General features: G+C 41.1%; 1 protein-coding gene and 1 long non-coding RNA gene across 2 annotated transcripts in view; one reads left to right on the top strand and one right to left on the bottom strand.

Moving 5' to 3' along the window:
• The window catches only part of LOC143810029 (uncharacterized), a 479,140-nt gene that overhangs the window by 284,353 nt on the left and 171,155 nt on the right, over positions 1-23,632 (bottom strand). Inside the window, exons 2-3 of the mRNA XM_077292939.1 lie at positions 1,841-1,922; positions 1,194-1,305 (exon numbers count right to left, since the gene is read on the bottom strand). Coding sequence (XP_077149054.1) covers positions 1,194-1,305; positions 1,841-1,922 — 194 coding nt within the window. The remainder of the gene's footprint in view (positions 1-1,193; positions 1,306-1,840; positions 1,923-23,632) is intronic.
• The window catches only part of LOC143810030 (uncharacterized), a 198,879-nt gene that overhangs the window by 13,784 nt on the left and 161,463 nt on the right, over positions 1-23,632 (top strand). The window contains exon 2 of the long non-coding RNA XR_013222611.1: positions 101-200. This is a non-coding gene — a long non-coding RNA (uncharacterized LOC143810030). The remainder of the gene's footprint in view (positions 1-100; positions 201-23,632) is intronic.

The following is a 23,632-nucleotide window of genomic DNA, read 5'->3' as shown; positions in this document are numbered from 1 at the left end:
TCATTTGACCACAACCATCTAATGTTGAAATGTTGAATTTGCTTTTACTCACTAGACTATCCACATGTTTGTTAAACTCAATTATTTTTAAACTCACCAGGTGAGGTGGATTCTCCAAGCCCAAAGTCTCGGTGGGCACACGAACCACGTGTGTCAGCACACAAGATGAGGACAGCCTAGGGACAGGAGGCTGCAGGCAGGTAAGCAGAGTACAGTGGACTGCAAGCAGCCAGAGGGCATCACAAAACCACAGACAGACAGGCAGGTGCAGGAAACCGCAGGCAGGTAGAGGATTTCGGGAAACCACAAGAAGGCAGGAGTAGTATAGTAAACTGCAGTCAGGCAGATGAAGTAAGGAAACTGCAGCCAAGCAAGTAGAGTGCAGGAAACTGCAGGCAGGTGTGGGATATAAAGAAACCGGTGGGCAGGCAGGTGGAGTGCAGGAAACCACAGGCAGGTAGAGGACATCAGGAAACCACAGGAAGTCAGTTGAAATGTAGGAAACCGCAGGCAGGCATAGGTTGTCAGGAAACCTCAGGCATGCAGGGGGAGTGGAGGAGAAGCTAAGTAGCAAGGATCCAGCAACATAGACGTCTTAATGCAATACCAGGGCACAAGGGTCTGTCTCAGTGAGCCTTATATAGGCCCAGGCTGGTGCTCACATCTGATCACGATGGGAAATCTGCAAAGCCAGACAGGGGGCAAAGCAGAGTCTAGCAGATTGTGGAGAAGGAAGCAAGGCTCAGATCAGGAAAAGGTGCTTAGCAATTACATTTCATTTAGTTAAAGAATGCAAGGTTCTACCAACTTCACACAAAGATCACTTTGAACATGTTTTGTATCTATTCAAATGATGCAGTTTACTTGTGCAAATGTAATGTTTTAATTTAATGTCAAACAAACTCAGTTATATTTTTATTCTGATAGCGATCATATAAAACATTGACATATTTCATCCTCTCCTTATCCACTTTATGTAAAAAAAACTACCGCATGCCAGTTTTTTGGTAATTTTATGTATGTAATATTTTTGTAATGTAAATTGCTACATGCAAGTATTCAAACTATGGGTACCATATTGTATTCTATCAGGTTAAATCCTATATTGCCCAGTACATCAATGAGTTAAAATTCACAGGTGATGCTAAATAAAAAAAGAAAAAAAAGGAGACATTTTTTCATAATGACTGTACCTTTCTGGTTGAGAGCATCCCCAGAGTAAATAAGGAGAATTCTCCATTATGATTTGGGATTTTGCCTTTCTCAATTATCCAGTCTGCCAAGGCACTTCCTGACTTAAGCTGCCTTCATTGAAGAAAATGCAATGTTTCATTATGTCATAGGCTTCAAAACTGTGATAACTCTTTATACTGTACCACAATCAAGAATGTTATTCTTTGCATGATTGGTCTACAGTCTTCCTTGTACTTCAAATTGATCCAAAATGAAAATTATAGGTTGGTGACTTTAAAATGCTTACATGATGATTTAAGGCATGTACAGTGGGCATAAATCTGGAGTGGTTCTCAAAAGAAGAATATTTCAGTAGAGTACAATGTTAACACTGAAAAAAGAATAGATCAGTACTTTTAGGAGTAGCGATCACATGGAATGAGATGCCACCACAGGAGGCCACGTTATACAGAGATTGGAACTAGAGCCACGGAGGCACCAGGGAAGGCACCAGGGAAGTTGAGTATAGTAGGGTTTTATTTTCATTTGATACAAATTTGCCACTGCAGATTTCACTGTGGATTTTGATGCAATTATTCTCCATGTGAACAAACTCTAGCTAGTTTCTATATGAACTGGATAGTAAATGTCATGAAAAAATACTTACTCTTCTAAATTTTTCAAAGTTCCTAACTCCTGTGAAATGTCCGCCTTTTCACAGTTGAAAGAATATTTTGATATGTTGTTTCCTGAACAAAAAAAAATTAAATTAGTTCAGATTTACTTTACACTATAGGAAGAAAGGAGAAAATGAGCTACAAATAAATTATAATATACAAAGCTGCAAAATCACAATAATAATAATCATTTTTATTTTTATAGCTCCAACATATTCCACGGCACTTTACAATTTTAGAGGGGACTTGTACAGACAATAAAGATATTACAGAATAAACATAACTCAGATATCTAAAGGAGTGAGGTCCCTGCTTGCAATCTTACAATATATGAGGAAATAGGGAAGACACTAAAGGTAAATGATAAAAGGTGCATGTATACAGCCACTATATACTAAATTGGGTATGCTTATAATGCTGCATGACCCGTTCACCAGCCAGTAGGTGTATAGTACAGATACAGAGGGCTATTACAGTTAGGTCCATATATATTTGGACAGAGACAACATTTTTCTCATTTTGGTTATAGACATTACCACAATGAATTTTAAACAAAACAATTCAGATGCAGTTGAAGTTCAGACTTTCAGCTTTCATTTGAGGGTATCCACATTAAAATTGGATGAAGAGTTTAGGAGTTTCAGCTCCTTAACATGTGCCACCCTGTTTTTAAAGGGACCAAAAGTAATTGGACAGATTCAATAATTTTAAATAAAATGTTCATTTCTAGTACTTGGTTGAAAACCCTTTGTTGGCAATGACTGCCTGAAGTCTTGAACTCATGGACATCACCAGACGCTGTGTTTCCTCCTTTTTGATGCTCTGCCAGGCCTTCACTTCAGTTGCTGTTTGTTTGTGGGCCTTTCTGTCTGAAGTTTAGTCTTTAACAAGTGAAATGCATGCTCAATTGGGTTGAGATCAGGTGACTGACTTGGCCATTCAAGAATATTCCACTTCTTTGCTTTAATAGACTCCTGGGTTGCTTTGGCTTCATGTTTTGGGTCATTGTCCATCTGTAGTATGAAACGACGACCAATCAGTTTTGCTGCATTTGGCTGGATCTGAGCACACAGTATGGCTCTGAGTACCTCAGAATTCATTTGGCTGCTTCTGTCCTGTGTCACATCATCAATAAACACTAGTGACCCAGTGCCACTGGCAGCCATGCATGCCCAAGCCATCACACTGCCTCCGCCGTGTTTTACAGATGATGTGGTATGCTTTGGATCATGAGCTGTACCAAGCCTTCGCCATACTTTTCTCTTTCCATCATTCTGGCAGAGGTTGATCTTGGTTTCATCTGTCCAAAGAATGTTCTTCCTGAACTGTGCTGGCTTTTTTAGATGTTTTTTAGCAAAGTCCAGTCTAGCCTTTTTATTCTTGACACCTATGAGTGGCTTGCACCGTGCAGTGAACCCTCTGTATTTACTTTCATGCAGTCTTCTCTTTATGATAGATTTGGATATTGATACGCCGACCTGCGGGAGAGTGTTGGTCACTTGGTTGGCTGTTGTGAAGGGGTTTCTCTTCACCATGGAGATTATTCTGCGATCACCCACCACTGTTGTCTTCCGTGGGCGCCCAGGTCTTTTTGCATTGATGAGATCACCAGTGCTTTCTTTCCTTCTCAGGATGTACCAAACTGTACATTTTGCCACTCCTAATATTGTAGCAATTTCTCGGATGGGTTTTTTCTTTGTTTTCACAGCTTAAGAATGGCTTGTTTCACCTTCATGGAGAGCACTTTTGACCGCATGTTTACTTCATAGGAAAACCTTCCAAATGCAAGCACCACACCTCAAATCAACTCCAGGCCTTTTATCTGCTTAGTTGAGAATGACATAATGAAGGGATTGCCCACACCTGTCCATGAAATAGCCTGGGAGTCAATTGTCCAATTACTTTTGGTCCCTTTAAAAAACAGGGTGGCACAGGTTAAGGAGCTGAAACTCCTAAACTCTTCATCCAATTTTAATATGGATACCTGTTGTGGATTCTGTTTGTGGGCTCCCTCTGGTGGTTACTGCTGGTACTGGGTGACTTTGGTGGGTTGCGGCCTTTGGTTTCCACCTGTCCATCAGAGGCTGGGTGTTTCCTATTTTACCTGGCCTTTCTGTCATTTCCTTGCCGGCTATCAATGTATTCAGATGTGCTCTGTTTGGTTCCTGCCTACCTGCTCCCAGATCTTTCAGGATAAGCTAAGTGCTGATTTTCAGTTGTTTGGTTTTTTGTCCAGCTTGCTTATTATGTCTCTATGCTAGCTGGTAGCTCTAGTGGACTGAGGTTCTCCCCATGTGCCATGAGTTGGCACATGGGTTCTTGTAATCTCAGGATGGTTTTTTGATTAGGGTTTTTTGCTGACCGCTCAGTCCCCTTTTGTATCGTTCTGCTTTCTAGTTTACAGCGGGCCTCAATTTGCTAAATCTATATATATCATCTCTATGTGTGTGCCTTCCTCTCATTTCACCGTCAATACATGTGAGGGGGCAACTATATCTTTTGGGGTTCATTCCTCTGGAGGCAAGTGAGGTCTTTATTTTCTCTGCAGTACTAGTTAGCTCTTAGGCTGGTGCGTGGCGTCTAGAACCAACGTAGGCACGCTCCCTGGCTATCTCTAGTTGCGTTTGCCAGGCGTAGGGCAGCGGTCAGCCCAGGTTCCATCACCCTAGAGCTTGTCCGTTATTTATTGTACTTTGCTTGTCCTGTGCTATCCCTAGCCATTGGGGATTCATGACAGTATAGCCGGCCCACAAAGTGTTAATTGTTTGGGCTGAAGCAGGAGAAAAAGAAGTGTTTAAGGGAATTTTTTTTTTTTTTTTTTTTCCCTTCAGAGTTTTGCTGCCTAGCCCTTAATTGCTGTCTAGCTGCTTCTTACCTCCTCTTAACCCTTGAATGGCTCTGATCTTAGCTGTTTAACATGGATGTCCAGAGTTTGGCTTCCAGCCTGAGTAATCTCGCGGCAAAAGTTCAAAACATACAGGATTTTGTTGTTCACACTCCCATGTCTGAACCTAGAATTCCTATTCCAGAGTTCTTCTCTGGAGATAGATCTACCTTCCTGAATTTCAGGAACAATTGTAAATTGTTTCTTTCTTTAAAATCTCGCTCCTCTGGAGACCCTGCTCAACAGGTCAGGATTGTAATATCTTTCCTGCGGGGCGACCCTCAGAATTGGGCATTTGCATTGGCACCAGGGGATCCTGCATTGCTCAGTGTGGATGCGTTTTTTTCTGGCATTGGGATTGCTCTATGAGGAACCCAACCTGGAGATTCAGGCTGAAAAGGCTTTATTAGCCCTCTCTCAGGGGCATGATGAAGCGGAAATATATTGTCAAAAATTTCAGAAATGGTCGGTGCTTACTCAGTGGAATGAGTGCGTCCTGGCTGCAAACTTCAGAAATGGTCTTTCTGAGGCCATTAAGGATATTATGGTGGGGTTCCCTACGCCTACAGGTCTGAATGAGTCTATGGCTATGGCCATTCAGATTGATCGGCGTTTGCGGGAGCGCAAACCCGTGCACCAGTTGGCGGTGTCTTCTGAACAGGCACCTGAGACTATGCAATGTGATAGAATTCAGTCCAGAAGTGAACGGCAAAATTATAGGCGGAAAAATGGATTGTGTTTTTATTGTGGTGATTCAGCTCATGTTATATCAGCATGCTCTAAACGCACAAAAAAGCTTGATAAATCTTTTGCCATTGGTACTCTGCAGCCTAAGTTCATTTTGTCTGTGACTCTGATTTTTTCACTGTCTTCCATTTCCGTTGATGCCTATGTGGATTCGGGCGCTGCCCTGAGTCTGATGGATTGGTCATTTGCTAAACGCTGCGGTTTTAGTCTGGAGCCTCTGGAAGTCCCTATTCCTCTGAAGGGAATTGACTCTACACCATTGGCTATGAATAAACCGCAGTATTGGACACAAGTGACCATGCGCATGACTCCCGTTCATCAGGAGGTGATTCGCTTCCTTGTACTGTATAATTTACATGATGTACTAGTGCTGGGTCTGCCATGGTTACAAACTCATAATCCTGTCCTGGACTGGAAAACAATGTCTGTGTTAAGCTGGGGATGTCAGGGGGTTCATGATGATGCACCTCCGATTTCTATTGCTTCATCTACTCCTTCTGAGATCCCTGAGTTTTTGTCTGACTATAGGGATGTTTTTGAGGAGCCTAAGCTCAATTCGCTCCCTCCTCATAGAGATTGTGACTGTGCTATAGAATTGATTCCTGGCAGTAAGTTCCCTAAGGGTCGTTTATTTAATCTGTCACTGCCAGAGCATACTGCTATGCGGAATTATATTAAGGAGTCCTTGGAAAAGGGACATATTCGTCCATCTTCGTCCCCTCTGGGAGCAGGTTTTTTTTTTCGTGGCAAAAAAAGATGGTTCCCTGAGGCCTTGTATAGATTATCGCCTTCTGAATAAGATTACAGTCAAATATCAGTATCCATTGCCATTATTGACTGACTTGTTTGCTCGCATTAAGGGGGCTAGGTGGTTCACTAAGATAGATCTTCGCGGTGCGTATAATCTGGTGCGGATAAAACAAGGTGATGAGTGGAAAACCGCATTTAATACGCCTGAGGGCCATTTTGAGTATTTGGTAATGCCTTTTGGACTCTCCAATGCTCCGTCAGTCTTTCAGTCCTTTATGCACAATATTTTCCGTGAATATCTGGATAAGTTTATGATTGTGTATTTGGATGATAATTTGGTGTTTTCTGATGACTGGGAGTCTCATGTTCTATAGGTCAGGAAGGTGTTTCAGGTTCTGCGGGCCAATTCTCTGTTTGTGAAGGGCTCAAAGTGTCTCTTCGGAGTCCAGAAGATTTCTTTTTTGGGGTAAATTTTTTCTCCTTCTACTATTGAGATGGATCCCATTAAGGTTCAGGCAATTTGTGACTGGACACAACCTACATCTGTTAAGAGCCTACAGAAGTTCTTGGGGTTTGCTAATTTTTATCGTCGGTTCATTGCAAATTTTTCCAGTATTGTTAAACCTTTGACTGATTTAACTAAAAAGGGTGCTGATGTTGCTAATTGGTCTCCTGCGGCTGTGGGGGCCTTTCAGGAACTTAAGCGCCGGTTTTCTTCTGCTCCTGTGTTGTGTCAACCAGATGTTTCACTTCCTTTTCAGGTTGAGGTTGATGCTTCCGAGATTGGAGCGGGGGCGGTTTTGTCACAGAGAAGTTCTGATAGCTCGGTGATGAAGCCATGTGCATTCTTCTCTAGAAAATTCTCGCCCGCCGAGCGCAATTATGATGTGGGTAATCGGGAGCTTTTGGCCATGAAGTGGGCATTTGAGGAGTGGCGTCATTGGCTTGAGGGTGCTAAACATCGTGTGGTGGTCTTGACTGATCACAAGAATCTCATTTACCTTGAGTCTGCCAGGCGTTTGAATCCTAGACAGGCTCGTTGGTCGTTGTTTTTTTCTCGTTTCAATTTCGTGGTTTCATACCTGCCAGGTTCAAAGAATGTGAAGGCAGATGCTCTTTCCAGGAGTTTTGTGCCTGACTCTCCTGGAGACTCTGGGCCTACTGGTATCCTTAGGGATGGGGTAATATTGTCCGCCGTATCCCCAGACTTGCGACGTGCATTGCAGGAGTTTCAGGTGGATAAACCGGATCGTTGTCCACCAGAAAGACTGTTTGTTCCGGATGATTGGACCAGTAGAGTCATCTCCGAGGTCCATTCTTCTGTGTTGGCTGGTCATCCTGGAATATTTGGTACTAGAGACTTGGTGGCCAGGTCTTTTTAGTGGCCTTCCTTGTCTAGGGATGTGCGTACCTTTGTACAGTCTTGTGAAGTGTGTGCTCGAGCTAAGCCTTGCTGTTCTCGGGCCAGTGGGTTGTTGTTATCCTTGCCCATCCCGAAGAGGCCTTGGATGCACATTTCCATGGATTTTATTTCTGATCTCCCGGTTTCACAGAAAATGTCCGTTATCTGGGTTGTGTGTGACCGCTTTTCTAAGATGGTTCATTTGGTGCCCTTGCCTAAGTTGCCTTCCTCCTCTGAGTTGGTCCCTTTATTTTTTCAGAACGTGGTTCGTTTGCATGGGATTCCGGAGAATATCGTTTCTGACAGGGGATCCCAGTTTGTGTCTAGATTTTGGCGGACGTTTTGTGCCAAGATGGGCATTGATTTGTCTTTCTCGTCTGCATTCCATCCTCAGACGAATGGCCAGACGGAGCGAACTAATCAGACCTTGGAGACTTATTTGAGGTGTTTTGTTTCTGCTGACCAAGATGACTGGGTTGCTTTTTTGCCACTGGCCGAATTTGCTCTTAATAATCGGGCTAGTTCTGCCACGTTGGTCTCTCCTTTTTTTTGTAATTCGGGGTTTCATCCTCGTTTTTCCTCTGGTCAGGTGGAGTCTTCGGATTGTCCTGGAGTGGACATGGTGGTGGACAGGCTACATCAGATTTGGAATCAGGTGGTGGACAATTTGAAGTTATCTCAGGAGAAGACTCAGCAGTTTGCTAATCGCCGTCGCCGCGTGGGTCCCCGACTTCTTGTTGGGGATTTGGTGTGGTTGTCTTCTCGTTTTGTACCTATGAAGGTCTCTTCTCCTAAGTTCAAGCCTCGGTTCATCGGTCCTTATAGGATCTCGGAGATTCTTAACCCTGTATCTTTTCGTTTGGATCTCCCAGCATCGTTTGCTATTCATAATGTGTTCCATCGGTCGTTGTTGCGGAGGTATGAGGTGCCCGTTGTTCCTTCTGTTGAGCCTCCTGCTCCGGTGCTGGTGGAGGGAGAATTGGAGTATGTTGTTGAGAAGATCTTGGATTCTCGTGTTTCCAGACGCAAACTCCAGTATTTGGTTAAGTGGAAGGGTTATGGTCAGGAGGATAATTCCTGGGTGATCGCCTCCGATGTTCATGCGACTGATTTGGTTCGCGCCTTCCATAGAGCTCACCCTGATCGCCCTGGGGGTTCTCGTGAGGGTTCGGTGACCCCTCCTCAAGGGGGGGGGTACTGTTGTGGATTCTGTTTGTGGGCTCCCTCTGGTGGTTACTGCTGGTACTGGGTGACTTTGGTGGGTTGCGGCCTTTGGTTTCCACCTGTCCATCAGAGGCTGGGTGTTTCCTATTTTACCTGGCCTTTCTGTCATTTCCTTGCCGGCTATCAATGTATTCAGATGTGCTCTGTTTGGTTCCTGCCTACCTGCTCCCAGATCTTTCAGGATAAGCTAAGTGCTGATTTTCAGTTGTTTGTTTTTTTTGTCCAGCTTGCTTATTATGTCTCTATGCTAGCTGGTAGCTCTAGTGGACTGAGGTTCTCCCCATGTGCCATGAGTTGGCACATGGGTTCTTGTAATCTCAGGATGGTTTTTTGATTAGGGTTTTTTGCTGACCGCTCAGTCCCCTTTTGTATCGTTCTGCTTTCTAGTTTACAGCGGGCCTCAATTTGCTAAATCTATATATATCATCTCTATGTGTGTGCCTTCCTCTCATTTCACCGTCAATACATGTGAGGGGGCAACTATATCTTTTGGGGTTCATTCCTCTGGAGGCAAGTGAGGTCTTTATTTTCTCTGCAGTACTAGTTAGCTCTTAGGCTGGTGCGTGGCGTCTAGAACCAACGTAGGCACGCTCCCTGGCTATCTCTAGTTGCGTTTGTCAGGCGTAGGGCAGCGGTCAGCCCAGGTTCCATCACCCTAGAGCTCGTCCGTTATTTATTGTACTTTGCTTGTCCTGTGCTATCCCTAGCCATTGGGGATTCATGACAGATACCCTCAAATGAAAGCTAAAAGTCTGAACTTCAACTGCATCTGAATTGTTTTGTTTAAAATTAAATTGTGGTAATGTCTATAACCAAAATGAGAAAAATGTTGTCTCTGTCCAAATATATATGGACCTAACTGTATGTGCATGGAGTGTATGTGATCAAATGCTACTAGGGTCATGATTGTTGAGAAAATTGGGTGGGCAAAACGGAGATAGTTAGATAAGTGATGTGAGGCAATAGGCATTTTTAGGCCACACTTAAAACTGTGGATATTGGCAATTAACTGAATTGTCCTGAGTAGTGCATTCCAAAGAATTGGTGCGGTACATGAGGTATTGGAGATGAGAATGATGGGTTCAGATTATTGAAGATTTTAGTTTTAAGTCATTATCAGAACAGAGGGAACAGGTAGGGTGGTAGACTGAAACGAGGAGATATAGGGTGGTGCTGAACCGTGGAGTTATTTGTGGATGAGAGTGATACGTTTTTATTGAACTCTGTATCGGATGGGCATCCACGGCAGTGACTTGCACATGGTAAAGGCATCGTAGTAGTGGTTGGAAAGGAATAAAATCCTGGCTGCTGCATTCAGGACAGATTGGAAAGGGGAGAGTTTGGTAAGAGGGAGACCGATTAGTAGAAGGTTGCAATAGTCCATGCAAGAATGAATAAGAGCTACAGTAAGAGTTTTTGCTCAGTCAAAGACAAGAAAAGGTTGAATTCTAGAGATGTTTTTGAGGTGTAGATGACATGAGTGAATGAATGGATGTGGGGAATGAAGGAAAGATCTAAATCAAATATGGCACCAAGACAGCGGCATGTTGCTGGGGGGTAATGGTGGAACCACACACGGAAATGGCAATAGGTAGGTTAGTGGAGGGAGGAAACACAAGGACTTCAGTTTTTGACAGATTCAGTTATAGATAGAGGGAGGAGAATGTTAGAGACAGCGGAAAGACAATCACTGGTATTTTGTGGTAATGCAGGGTTGATGTCAGGAAACAATGTGTATAATTGGGTGTCATCAGCATAGAGATGGTACTGAAATCCAAATTTACTTATTCTTTGGAATCTTGTGGAACCCCATCCATAAGGAGAAGGGGAGCCGGCAAAAGAAACAGTGAAGGAGCAGTCAGAGGGGTAGAAGGAGAACCAGGAGAGAGCACTGTCCTTAAGCATGATAGAGCAGAGCATAGTGGGGAGGAGCTAGTGATCCACAGTGTCAAAAGCTACAGAGTGATCCAGGAGAATCAGAAGGGAGTAGTGACCATTGGATTTTACTGTTATTAGATCATTAGAGACTTTAGTGAGAGCAATTTTAGTAGAGCGTAAAGAGTGGAAACCAGATTCTAAAGGATAGAGAAGAGATTTATCTGAGAGCTGGTGGATTAGACAGGAGTGGACAAAGAGTTAATAATAATAATAATCTTTATTTTTATATAGCGCTAACATATTCCGCAGCGCTTTACAGGTTGCACACATTATCATCGCTGTCCCCGTTGGGGCTCACAATCTAAATTCCCTATCAGTATGTCTTTGAAATGTGGGAGGAAACCCACACAAACACGGAGAGAACATACAAACTCTTTGGAGATGTTGTCCTTGGTGGGGTTTGAACCCAGGATTCCAGCGCTGCAAGGCTGCTGTGCTAACTACTGTGCCACCGTGCTGAAGAGTTCAAGGACTTTAGGGATGAATGGGAGATTAGAGACCAGTCTGTAGGTAGCAGCATAGTTCTGGTCAAGGGATGTTTTTTTAAGTAATGGATGTACCCTGGCTTGTTTAAATGACGAGGGAATGATAGGGATAGAGATTGAATATTTTAGTTAGGTGAGAGGTGACAGTTGGGAAAAGGGACTGGAGGGAATGTGAGGGAGCATGGTCACTGGTACAAGGAGTAGGGTAAGAAGAAGCATGCAGCCTGATCACTTCTTCTTTTGTGATTGGTTCGAAGACAGAAAGTGAGCTAGATGCAGGAGGAAGGAGAATGCATAGCATTAGGGGATTGGGAGAATATTTCCTGAAGGATATGGTCAATTTTTTCTTTGAAATAATTGGCCAGATCATTACTTCTAAGGTCGATGGTGGGGCCTGCACTCTTAGATTGAGGAGACAGTGAAAAGTGTCAAAGAGTCGCTTAGGATTATTGGATAGTGAGGTGATGAGGGTCTTGAAGTAGGCTTGTTTGAAGAGATCAAAACCACAAAAAGAGGACTGAAACTCCACCAAAAATCTGTAAAAAAAAACTCCAAGAAAAAGGCAGAGATTCTTACCTACCCAGGCCTCAAAACAAATGCACTAACAGGATGCAGCTGACCCAATTAAAGATGGCGACTACACAGGTGCAGTAATACCGATGAGACAGCCACCCTACAATCAGGGATTGGCTGTTTGGTACACCAGTGCACAAAAAAATACAGTCTGTTTCCAGCACTGTTCACACACAGGAGATGCCGATCATCTGGCGTACAGCCTATTAATGACACCCATACTCTTAGATCAGGCTGGCTGCCCAGTGCTAACTAAAATGCATCCTGTATGAACAGAGGCCACAATTTATAGAGCCATCTGGGCCCAACTGCACCCTGAAAAGATTTAAAGTTCAAAAACAGTGAGGTGATGAGGGTGTTGAAGTAGGCTTGTTTGAAGAGATGAAGAGCACAGTTGTATGTTTTAAGCATAAACTTCTAACGAATAAAATCTGCCACAGACGTTCCCGCGCACCTGGAGAACTGCTGTATAAAAAATTTTTGCAGCATGTGTCAGGGTTGTCGCTGTCTGTGCCGAGTTGGTCTTTGTGTAGGAGGTGCATATTCATCTAGGACATGTTGCAGTGTTTCATTATAATGTTTCAATGCACTGTCAGGACACGAGAAAGAGGAAATTGGAGCCAATGATGACTGAAATTTCTGGGTGTTAATTGTAGGTATATATATCTACAGTAGTGTTCAAAATAATAGCAGTGTGTTCAAAAACATGAGTTATTCACAATATTGTTATACTGGTTTTTATTTCCATGCATTTGGAACATTGCACACTGTTTTTTAATTTAAAACATGAAGAGAATAATATATCATTTTTAACTACTTTACCGAAAATAACAAAAAATCAACATTTGGCTGTTCTAAAAAATAGCAGTGTCTGCATTTGTCTTTACAAACTCACAATATGCACTATTTTATTTAAGTATTTAGCATTCCTGTGAATCACTATCCTAATATTTAGTTGTATACCCACAGTTTTTTGGAATTGCTTCACATCTATGTTGCATAGAGTCAACCAACTTCTGGTACCTGTAAACTGTTATTCCAGCCCAGGATACTTTGACTACATCCCACAATTTTTGGGGCATTTGTTTGGCATTTTTGATGTCACCCCACAAGTGTTCTATCAGATTAGGGTCCAGGGATTGGGCTAGCCACTCCATAACCACAATTTTGTTGGACTGGAAGCAAAATTTTGCTCATTTACTGGTGTGTTTATGGTCATTGTCTTGTTGAGATACCCATTTCAAGGGCATATCCTCTTCAGCATAAGGCAACATGACCTCTTCAAGTATTTTAATATATGCAAACTGATCCATGATCCCTGGTATGCGGTAAATAGGTCAAGCATCATAGTAAGAGAAACATGGCCATATCATGATGCTTCACTGTCTTCAGAGTGTACTGTGGCTTGAATGCAGAGTTTGGAGTGTCTTCTGACAAACTGTCTGCAACCCTTGGACCCAAAAAGAACAATTTTACTTTCATCAGTCCACAAAATGTTTCTCCATTTCTCTTTACTCCAGTTGATGTTTTCTTTGGCAAATTGTATCCGCTTCAGTACATGTCTTATTTTTTTAACAGTGAGACTTTGCGGGGACTTCTTGCTAAGAAATTAGCTTCACACAAGCGCCTTCTAACTGTCACAGTACTCACAGATAGCTGTAGACTGTATTTGATCATTCTGAAGCTAATTATTGTCTGAGCCTTTGCCATTCTGGCTATTCTTCCATCCATTCGAATGGTAGTCTTCCGTTTTCTTCCATGTCTCTCTGGTTTGGCTTTCCATTTTAAAGCATTAGAGATCATTTTAGCTTAATAGCCTATCATTGTATGCATTTCTTTATAAGTATTACCCTCTCTAATCAACTTTTTAATCAAAGTACGCTGTTTTGCTGAATATTGTCTTGAAAGACGCATTTTTCTCAGGCTTTCAAGGAATAATACATGTACAACATGTCCTGGCTTCACCCTTAAATAAGGGCCACCTAATTCACAGAATGATGGACCTCACTAATTGAACGCCACACTGCTATTATTTTGAACACACCCCCTTTTAATTAATTATTCTAATACACAGACTCAAAAACATGCAGATCATGAATGCTGAGTCTGTTGGTGTTCTTAGAATCTACTGCACCAACTGGTCAATTGTTTGACATGTGTTAATATTATTTATTCCAAAAATAGTCATTAATCTGGTTAGTCATATTGGACTCCTATTTTGAACACTACTGTATATGCGTGGAAAGTGGAGATGTCCTAAGTGGGGTGACAGTTACTGACAGAGAATGAAAGAAGGCTGTGGACAGAGAGCAAACGAGGGGAATTGGTAAAGTCACAATCACCACATACATCCATAAATACATACAAACCACATACTTTCAACTGTCATAACTTTAGTTTTTAATGTATATTTTGGTGTTATACTGAAACATTTTTATTGAATTTACTTTATGACGAATGTGTAGCAAGTTTTTAGCTATAAAATAAAGATTAATACTGTGTCAAATAACAATCCAAAACTGATTTATGGCAATGAAAAGGTCGCCATTGTAGAATCTTATAAGCTTGACACACAAGACCAAGTGGAAAAACGAAAATACTGCTATGATTGAAAATAGGTTTTGCCTAATATTTCATGGTAAAACAATTTACGCTAGTGAAACAAATCAACATCTAGTGATGTCAAAATTCAAATCCGCCTGTTTGTACAGATGTCCCTGGGAAATTCAATTTGAAGAGAAGTTATTCTCTGCTAATTTAATGCCCCTTACTATGCCCAGGGGTCTCTCAAGGCCTCAGAGCATAATAAGCATTAAATGTAAAAAACTAACAAAAATCTTTATACTCACCTCATCACTCACTTCTCTAGCCCCTCCACTCTTCACTATCAAATGTTCGATCCCTGCCACATCTTCTTCTCATCACTGCAAGCGCTGAGATCCTTTTTACTTTAGGCTGGGACATCCGGCTCTGATTAGGCTTGGGAGGGTTCTGTGCAATCACAAAAGGTCACAATGTCATGCAATTCGTCGGTGATCAGAAGATGCTACGAGGACCAGACGGGTGACGTTGAGGGGCCGAAGGGCCATAGAGGTGAGTGTTGAGGTAAGTATAAGTATTTTTTAATTTTTAACCTTTTGATAGTCCTTTACGGTTAAATGGCGGTTAGTGGACGCCATGTTGTTGAATCCGCCTAGAAGTGAATTACAAGAAATATGCATGTTGACAAAGGTGGATTTTTCTAATATTCGTGTAGAATTCAATTCCACTCAAAATTCCACTCATCTCCACTAGTAGGTCATAGTAAATTTGAAGAGTAATGTTGAATGTTGCCTACTTGTCTTATGCCTGTTTGACATTCTTTAACATTTAATAACTTGCCATCATTCATGTCTCAAATATTCTACAAAAACAAGGCAATATATTTTAATATGATATGGTTAGTATTATCCTTTGTTGTATTTAGCGTATTTAATCTAGATTTTTCATTGTTAAGAGGTGAGAAAAATAATACAACCATATTATTAAGCACGAAGGTTACACAGAACATTCACCCATTGAATTGTATTTAATATTTGTAGTAGTTTCTCTGTTCAGTCTTTATGATTATAACAGCTATCATTCATTTTGGAAGACTTACATACAATTATATTGTGCTTTTAATAAACTTCTTCAAAGTTCAATTGGGTGCATTTGTATTTTTTTATGTTTTGGTAATAGCTAGTGATGAGGGAATGTGCTCGGATATGGTGTTATCTGAGCATGTTCATGTGCTAACTGACTGACTTCGGCGTGCTTGGAAAATATGTTCGAGTCCCAGCAGCTGCTAGTATTGTGGGTGTTCAACAGCCGCAATACATGCAGGGATTGCCTGTTTGTTAGGCAATTTCTGCATGTGTTGCAACTGTCAAACAGCCACAAGACGTGTAGCCGCCGGGACTCGAACCTATTTTTCAAGCATGCCGAAGTCACTCGGTAATATCTTGGGTGAATTTTACTTTCTTGCTGAAGGGTAACCTTTGCTGGGAAGACACTTGATTTTATGATTGCAAGGATGAAAGTTGGTAATGACCAAGGGTTGCACAAATGGTGAGAGCTCTGGGTTTCCAATCCTATTGGCACAGTTGCTACTGGTACATAAAGGGCAGATAACATTTGTTGTGGATCTTGATCCTTAAAGCAATTTGAAGGATCTTCAAAGATGAAGCCATCGAACCATTTGTCAATGTTCCTTCCTCTTTAATCATGTCCATCTTAGGAGCACTTTACACATCTTCATAGTATCTAATTTCTAATGTAAGAATGTCATTTTTCTTGTAGGGAAAAGGTACTATCAGGGGATTTGGATCTGTCCTTTCTATTTTTCTATGTGCATTAAAAATGCAAGGGGTAAATGATTGAAAATGAGAATAATATTAAATAGCAATATTCTGAAACAATGAAATGTCAGTCTAGTGCTTATGTGAGATGACACACATAAAAACTAAATTAGTGACATATCAGTACTAAGGACAGTAATACGTTTATACATTTAGGATTAGATCTCCCAACACTTGCCTCTCAAGCTTTAGAGACCACAAGCCCCAGTCACATTATAAATCATCTCTATGTCCTCAAGACATTTTGTTCTGTAGTGTAAAAAAAATTCTAGCTTTTATTTGTAATCACTGCTAATGCTAAGTGAACTTTAAGAAAAACTACATTTCCCATGATGCTCAGCCTGAGCTTGACACGGAGTCCAGCAGAAGCCTTACTATTGAAAACTGGGCATCCCTGATTTAACCCTAATCACATTGATCTATCACAGCAAGCTTTGCCTGAGGGTGGCAGTAGTTAAGAGTCAGCTAGTGGATGGCGGCCTCTGTCATTAATTGATCAATGGGTTTCCTGTTTCCAGTGCTACTTCAAAAGCAAAAGGAATTCAATATGTGTGCTACTGACTACCCAATTATTTTGTATAACATTGTTTAACACACAGCAGGATTCAGCTAATTTTTTTTAAAAAAAGCTTTTCAACTTTTGTCTTTTATGAGACAGACTGTTCAATGTATCTAATGCATGTATGCAATGCACACAGACACATGTTTGTATTATTGCATATAATTACTGCACTGTATAAACATTTTAGGCAGGTGTGGAAAAAGTAAGAATAACTTCAAAAATAAAAGTGTTAGGCTATGTGCACACAATGTGGATTTGTAGCTTTTCCGCAGCGTTTTTTCCAATGGAAATGTTCCAAAAATGCAATGGATTGCTTATGCAATGTTAATCAATGACATTCCTGAAGTGTTGTGTGCATGATCCAAAAATTACAATCCTTATTCGCAGCGATTTATTTTCCGCAGCATGTCAATTCTTTTTGCGGATCTGCAGCGTTTCTACACCCATTAACTTCCATTGAGTCCGTCAAATCCACAGCAAAAACGAAGGTGTAAAAAGGTTTGCATATTTGCTGCAGATTTGCTGTCAAAAATGCAGCAAATTGTCAAAGGGAAATGATGTCAGAAGGAGGAAGAGTGTGTGAGCGGAGAATATATGTCTGTGTGTGTGTAACCAGGCATCATCTGATGGGACTTCTACTACTCCCATCCGGCTACATCTTTTGACTCATATAACAGAGACAGCAAGAGCCAATGATGGGAGAATAGTCTCATCAGCCTGTGTTCAATTGAAATCAAAACATTTACAAAATTACATACATACCCACTGAACACCTAATCCCCGATGCCCGTGTCTCCTGCAAACAATCAAAAATAATAAACCAACATGTACTCCCTGTCCACCGTAATCCATTTAATACCGAGTGTCCCATGTTGATATCACCCTGCAGCTGGTGATACACTGACAGGAGGTAATCGCTCCGGCAATGTATCACTGAGCCGCTGTGAGAACTCACATCAGCTCCAGTGCTCTCATTTACGGCATCACTGCATTGGAAAGTTCTCACACAGTTGTAGTGCCGTGAGAGCACCGGAACTGATGAACTCCGGTGAACTCTCACAGCGGCTCAGTGATACACTGCTGGAGCGATTACCTCCTGTCAGTGTATCGCCGGAGGACAGGTAGAGTGGTCACATCTCCCTATGTGACTGTTCTACCCGTGAGATCACCGTGAAACACTCGGTATTAAATGGACTACTTCAGACAGGATAGCATTATATGTTAGTTTATTATTTTTTGATTATTTGCAGGAGGCACAGGCATCAGGAATTAGGTGTTCAGTAAGTATGGTAAATTTAGATTCAATAAAGGAGTCTGTGTGATTATTCCAAATAAAGAAATGTATTCTGGCTGTGTCTTTATTTACCATGTAACTATAGGAATAGTAATGGATAGGTGTCTTATAGACGCCTCTCCATTACTAACCTGTGGGCTTGATGTCACCTGACAATACAAAGGTGACATCAAGCCCACAAATATGAACCCCACTTGCCACCACTACATGGAAATTGGGAAGAGCGAGGCTAAGTGCCAGAATTGGCGCATCTATAAGATGTGCCATTTCTGGGGCAGCTGAGAGCTCATGTTTTTAGTCTGGTGGGATGCCAATATACATGGCCCCTTCCCAGACTATTATTATCAGCCTGCAGCTGTCTGCCTTGCCTTTGTGGTTTGATTGTATAGGGGGACCCCATGTCAATTTTTTTCTGGGGTTCCCCTGTAAACTAGCCAGTAAAAGCTAAGCGAACAGCTGTGACCTGATATTAATAGCCTGGGAATCTTTGGCTATTGGCTCCTTACCAGAATATTAACATCTGCCCTCAGCCGTGGGCTTTCCCTCTGCTGGTTATTAAAATTACGCGGGATCCCACGCAATTTCTTTTTTCTTTGAAAAATAAACAGATGCTATATTTCAAGAAGATTTCTGACAGTTGCTTTTTTTGTTACAGCATATGTAGGTTAGTTATGTTACTGCTCCTACATAGGCTGGTGTGTGTCTTTATTTAATATTAATGAGGGTATCTGGCTGAAGAGGTTGAACAAGGAAATTACATCACAATTCTTTTTTTTTTTTCATAATATATCTTTATTTAGCTCTATGAATTTACAAAATCACATGAAAATCTGCATGAGAAACCGCATCAGAAACGCAACAAAAACGCATAAAACACGCATAAAAACCACGCTTAATTTCCACTGCGTTTTCTGCCAAGAGATGCAGAAACCACACAGAAATTTCCGATTTTGTGATTTTACTGCGCACTGCACTGAATTACCGGCTTTTCTATAGAACACTGGTGCGTATTTCTCGCAAGTCACATGCATGGTCCATGTGTAATCCGTAATTTTCTCGCCCCCACAGACTTTCATTGGCGTATTTTTTGCGCAATACGCTGACAAATGCAGCATGCTGCGATTTTCTATGCCCGTAACATACCGTATATTACGGATGCGTAATATACAGCAGATAGGAGCAGCCCCATAGAGAATCATTGGGCGTATTTTCTGCGATCATAAGTCCGTAAAACTCGCTAGTGTGACGCCGGCCTAACAGATGTAAATCATTCAGCTGAGGTGAGGAAAACTAAATCTCCGAGCACTAAAAAATACTCGGAGGACACCCGAGCGTGCTCGGGAAATCTCGAGTAACGAGTATATTCGCTCATCACTATTCTTTACCCTGCACCTATCTTCTGTTTCTTTTTAAGAAGTAGGCAGCATATTCTCTATCAGTATGTTCTTAATCCTTTATTTTGTATTTCATGGTTTGTTTTGCTCACTCTGGAATCTCTTTCTATTTCAGCACACTTTCCTTTCTGTAAGTAATTTGCACTCTGCTCTGCCCTTCGTTTTTTTTTATTTGGAACATGAATCACTCTACGGCCTTCCAGGCAGCGTAGGTCTGACTTTCCATTGTCTAGTCTGTGGTTAGGGCTACATATTTATTAAATTATTATTTATTGATATTATTTTATTTTTGCATGCATATATAGTGCCATAATATTCTGCAGCACTTTACAGACATCATTTTCACTGTCTCCATCAGGGCTCACAATCTAAATTCCCTAACAGTATGTCAGTCTTTAGAGTGTTAAAGGAAGCCAAAATACCTGGAGAAAACCCCCACAAACATGGGGAGAACATACAAACTTCCTATTCCCATACCATTTCTAGTTGGCCTTACTACCTTTTTACTACTATATTATTGTGAATATTTTCATATGGTTGTTGGTGTTCACTCCAATGATTCACATATTACTCAATTTCCCTGAATAAACAGCTGTTTCTCTTCTCCTAAGTGAAGGCTGCCAAAAGTAAGAGGACAAAAAAACAGCTTCCAGTTAAAGTCCATTTGAACCTCTTTGCAGAGATTTTTAAGTGCCAGGTTCTTCAAAAATGTAAATTATAGAGGACAAACTATCCAACATAGCAAGCCATGGTCTGTAACCTGCCCAGTTACCGTATGTTTTTGCCAAAAAATTGAAAGCAAATTCTACAAATATCACTAGTTATTTGGACTAAATTGAAAGGCACAGTAATAGGAAGTGATTGCTGGATATATCTGTCAGGGATCAGAGATAAGAAGGATTATAGTGCGCCCCATTATCATATGTATGACCGGCATATTTACTTTATTGTGTACAAGATTTTATGTTTTGTTAAATTGATTTCTTGTTAGACAAGGGCCATATTCTCAGAACTGAATAAACCAAAGGCTTTATCTAATAGTCACTTCCAACTAATCAAAAATAACAGAGGCCAAGGGGGCATAAAACTGTTTATAACTGATATGTAATGATTTCCAGGACTGTTCTCTGCTAGGTGGAGGTTATTTTTCATCCAGCCAGAGCTGCTTTAATCTAGGCAATGTAGCAGCCCCCTAAATAGATGAAAGGGGAATCAGATTTAAACAAATGAAATGCCTGCATGTTAAAAGTCTACATAGATTTGTATTTTATCAAGCGGCACAATTTATTTACACACTGTACTGCAACTCTGCGTTGGTTTAAAAGGCACCAAGGGAAATATGTATTACTTTATCTAGAAATAGGCAGCCATAGGTCAAATTCCAATCATTATTTTTGAATATTTACTATATTATGACATATTACATCTTGTATTATATATTTTCTAACTCAGAACCATTATTTTGTTGAAAGACTTGGATGCTTGCAATGTTTTGGTTGATCATTAAGCTCTCTAATAAACTGTCTGCTTTTTGTTTGCCCTTGATATTCCAATCCTGTCCAAAATTAAGTTTTTGTGAGCATGAAAAGCAGATGCTAAACTTAAAAAAGCAATGAGAAGAAAAATAAGCACTGAATGAGCAGATAATGTCATTATAGCTTGCTAGCTTATTGCCAGAAAGCCAGCTTTAGCTATTTGATCAATAAATGTCTTTACAGCCTGTTGCTCTATAGCACTTACTAAGGCTATGTGCACACGTTGCAGATTTCCTGCGGATCCGCAGCATTTTTTTCCACACAGAAACGCTGCAGATCCGCAAGTGATTTACAGTACAATGTAAATCAATGGAAAAGAAAATGCTGTGCTAATGGTGCGAAAAATTCTGCATGGAAAACGCTGCGGATTAAAAGAAGTAGCATGTCATTTATTTGTGCGAATCTGCAGCGTTTTTGTACCCATTCCATTATAGAAATCCGCAGGGGTAAAAACGCATGAAATCTGCACAAAATCCGCAGTAAATCCACACAAAATCCGCATAAATAACACATCAAATCCGCACCTGCATTTTCTGCCAAGAGATGCAGAATCCGCAGAAAAAAAATCCAAAGGCAAATCTGCAACGTGTGCACATAGCCTTATACTGCAGTGTTGTACAGAGATTGACTCTATTATTATCTGTACCTATTCTCAAAATCAAAATTTCACATTTCAGACACAGATAATCTAAGTCCAGTTTTCTAGGAAGCCGTTTAACCTATAAGAATATTTTGGGGTGTAGGAGGGAACAGAGAAAGTACCCTGAGGAAATCTGGGTAATTTATACATGCAAATTCCAATGCTGTAAGGAAATAGCATTAATCCATAATATTGGGAACTATGAACTTGAGAAAGGGGCCAGTCCAGCATAGAAATGCGTTGGTATCCAAAAACTCGTTTGGAATACCAAGGCTTTTCATGCAGGCAGAGCAGCCCACCTAAACATGCCAGTTACCATTTTTACCATTATACATCTGGAAGAACCCTTTTCTCCAGCCACAGGGCAGAAGCAGTGGCTTTCCAGGATTTTATAGGTGTTGGGCCTGCACACAACAGCTTCAGGTGAGTGCTACTGCCGCTTTTACTTAGCCTTTAACAGACGGTATTGCCCTATTTTGTGCTCACTTCTGTCCCTCTCTAAAGCTTCTCATCTGTTGCAGATTTGACCGTCACGCTAACACTTACCTTGTAGATGACCTCTGTTCGTTTTTGGCTTTCACTTCTGTCTTGTTCCTAGGATTTGTTACCTAGTACTGGTTGGTCTACTTTGGTTCTGACTTTGCGACAATCAACTATATCTCCATCTCATCATTAACATATAGCATTCCGGGTGGCAACTTTTCTCTACATTTCCAACTATTTTTCTGTCCCACCTGCACATCTGAGTTCTGCCAGTGACTATTCTGGAAATCCTGCTGAAAAAGTCCATATATCCTTGTGGTTTCTTGTGTGCCAACCAATTCACTCAGCAGGGTTTCTGTCAACAACAAAAACTTTATGTGCACTACAAGAAATGTGGTTTCACCCTGACCAAGGCTTCTGCCTTATCCACGGCACTGTTGATTCACTAGTGCCTTACATCATTGTTGCTAAACTGCTTTTGTGTTTCTAATTTTGAAAAAGGTATTTTAATTCTGAAAAAGGGATGGGTATTCAGCTCTTTATATGCAAACAAATCTTCCTTCACCAGTAAATGACTTTCTTCTGTAGGTACAAGAGTGGAAAAGTTACAAGACAAGGAGTCCGTTGCTTTCCTAATTCAACTACAACTTTCAATAATATACTGTGCTAGCAGACGTTCCAGATGAATCTATGCAATTGGGTTGCACAGAATTGTCATCTGAGGAGAGGACTGAGTGGTTATTTCAAGGTCTAATTCTGTAATGGGGTTTGTGCCAACTGTTCAAGAAGACCTCACAAGATGGAGAACTTAAAGGCTTCTGTATGTGTAAACCAGACAGTGTCCTTCCAAGAAGGCACATTCCTTCTACCAGAATATGCAGTTGAGATTATGGAATGTGGCCTGGCTTTAAAACATCAAAAATTTACTTATTTCCCTTCAAAGGCCCATGAGACTCCGTGGATTTGGTATCACCACTTTCTCAGAATCATCTGCCCCCAGCCACCCCAGAAAAGGCACATCTGTAGCCTCTCTCTTCCCACTGCCCTGTGGCATTGGCATATGGGGTAATAAGGGGTTAATGTCACCTTGCTATTGTAAGGATTAACCTTATGGTGGTGGAGGAGGAATTGTGCAGAACACTCACACTGACGGTGTCACTGTCAGAGGGAATGCCATTATGGTGTGACTGAGAAAAGTGATGTGCCATATAGTTTTTAAGGTCTTTCTCTAGCCTTCCACAAATGCACTTTCCAGAAGCAAAGGAGGACAATTAAGATCTGATTTTGCATGCACTACTGTTTATTTTTTCTTTTACATTTCACTAAATATTGCCATTGCTTTTTTCTTTTATCATTCCCATTTTTGCTACACAATAATTAACTTTTGTCTTTTGAAACACATTTCACTCTTCCCAAAAATGAAATGCTAGGCACATGCCCAACAAACAGGGACAACAGACTGAAATAATTTTGTGGCATGTGCATATGTCAA

This window comes from Ranitomeya variabilis, chromosome 2 (genome assembly GCF_051348905.1).
Source record: "Ranitomeya variabilis isolate aRanVar5 chromosome 2, aRanVar5.hap1, whole genome shotgun sequence".
Taxonomy (NCBI): domain Eukaryota; kingdom Metazoa; phylum Chordata; class Amphibia; order Anura; family Dendrobatidae; genus Ranitomeya; species Ranitomeya variabilis.
This window is presented reverse-complemented; position numbering and strand designations above follow the sequence as displayed.